Genomic DNA, 2,198 nt, shown 5'->3' with positions numbered 1-2,198 from the left:
GAAAATGTATTTAAATTTTTAGGCTTTATTGTCTCTTGATATTCATAAGGTTTTCTTTGATAAGAACACCATTAACATGTACTTCCTTTGATTTTTTTTTTTTTAAGGCAAGGATAATGGAGAAAATGAGAGTCAACAACTTGTTTTCATTGAGTACCTGGACGTTTCAGAACAACGAGACTTAGGTGCATTTAAATTCAGTGACAAAGGCATAATTTATAAATCCTCCTGGAGAAATATTCTTAGAGGAATAACTCAACCAGGGGCTAAAGAATAAAAGAGAAAAAACAAATAGCATGTATTCACCACTTTAGTCTTCACACTTCTCAATTTCATTAGTCAGGTAGAATTTACAACCCCATTGATTGATATGCTATGATGATCTAAAACCAGCTATTATGCTGGCAGATTTCACAAACCAAGCATCTCAAATAATATGTATTTTTGTTTTGTTTTGATATGGTTACTATTGCAAAAGAAGGAAGCATGTGGGCATTAATTAAGGTGGATTTTATGAACAGAACATTTTTACCACATGAATGAGAATCTGCGTGGTCTTTGCACCATAGACAAGTGGATTGAGAAATGGAGGGACCAGCAAGTAAATGCTAGAAAAGAGAATATGGATATAAGGGGGGATGTGAGACCCAAACCCATGCGTGAAGAAGGAGAAGAAGGCAAGGAGGTAGAACTGGAGGAAGACACAGATGTGAGCAATGCAGGTATTGAATGCTTTAAACCTAGCCTCCTTCTGGGGCAAACGAAACACTGTGATAAATATCTGGATGTAGGACAATGTGATGAATGTGAGGTCAAATCCTGCAACAGTGAAGGCCACAAACAAACCATAGATTTTGTTGACTTGAACATTTGCTGCAGCTAGTTTCACAATGGCCATATGCTCACAGTAGGAGTGGGGGATGACTGTTGTGTGGTACAATTGAAACCGGCACTTTATCAGTACTAGGCATGGGGCTACAAGAATAGCAGCCCTGAGTACGACCATAGTTCCTATCTGAATGACAAGCTGATGGGTGAAGATGATGGCATGTCTTAGTGGATAACAGATGGCCACATAACGATCCAGGGCCATGGCCATCAGGATGCCTGACTCTATGCACTGAAATGTGTGGATGAACCACATTTGAAGCAAGCAGGAATCAAAATAGATTTCAGGCACGTTAAACCAGAATATTCCAAGCATCTTGGGCATAATGCTGCTAGCAAGTGCAATATCTGTAGCTCCTAGTATGCCTAAGAATATGCACAAGGGCTCATGGAGACTACGCTCAGATTTGATGATGATCAGAAGAAGGGAATTTCCAATCATAGCAATGAGATAAATGTCACGGAATGGATCCCAATCCAGCACTGCACAGATTCTAGGCCTGGGATCCCTATTAGTGTCAACACAGAGGGCATGTAGACTGTGATGTTGGAAATGGACATAGTGTCCTTGGGCCTCCTGATGCAAACAAAAGAAGTTTCTCAGTCAGTGTTATTGTTCCCCTTCTGCTTTCTGATTTTATCCAAAGTCATTATATTGAGTCTGTCTGATTTGGGTAGAACTCTAAAATCATCCATCTTATTCACAGTTTTGAAAGGAAAAGATGGATTCATGGAGATACATCACTGTTTTCAGGTAGGGCATTCACAGGCACTGTGGCATAATAGGACATTATGCACATGGCAATCCAAATACATTAGAACCAGCAAAATCACCTGGACAGGGGATTGGACCACTGGCCTGTCTGTTATTTCTTTCTAGACCTGTGGACAAAAAAATACATAGAAATTTATTTTTATTGGGTATTGCACTTTAATTAGTGTAATAAACTTCTCCATATTTCACATTTCAGCTATTCCTCTAGTATTTAACTATTTCCAATTTTCTTTAAGTTAAGAACATTTTAGACCAGCAGATTATCAGACTCTGACCAGTACATTGGTGTAAAAGATTCCCAAAGAAAGAGAATAGAGGTAGAAATAATTGACACCCAAGAACATAATATATTTCTTTTTATATTCAGAAGAATGTAAAGAGAGTGTTTTAGAAGGTATAGAAGTCCTTATACTTTTGACAAATCTGGGCCAAATCTCCTGGTTGCTTTTAAATTTCTTTAAAGTTAAAGGGAATTATACTTTTCCTATATATTTTTAACAGCTGAGATTCTTGAAATGTTGTGAGTTTAAAAATT

General features: G+C 37.7%; 1 protein-coding gene across 1 annotated transcript; it reads right to left on the bottom strand.

The window, feature by feature from the left end:
• Positions 1-511: 511 nt before the first annotated feature.
• Positions 512-1,449, bottom strand: LOC108521668 (olfactory receptor 52A1-like). The gene is given in 2 exon segments (XM_017861625.1): positions 512-1,359; positions 1,362-1,449. Coding segments are annotated over 2 exon segments (936 nt in total).
• Between the last annotated feature and the right edge of the window lie 749 nt (positions 1,450-2,198).

Source organism: Rhinopithecus bieti, unplaced genomic scaffold (assembly GCF_001698545.2).
Source record: "Rhinopithecus bieti isolate Rb0 unplaced genomic scaffold, ASM169854v2 scaffold_61931, whole genome shotgun sequence".
Classification (NCBI taxonomy): Eukaryota; Metazoa; Chordata; class Mammalia; order Primates; family Cercopithecidae; genus Rhinopithecus; species Rhinopithecus bieti.
The sequence above is the reverse complement of the archived record's forward strand: the minus strand, read 5'-3'. Positions and strand labels throughout refer to the sequence as shown.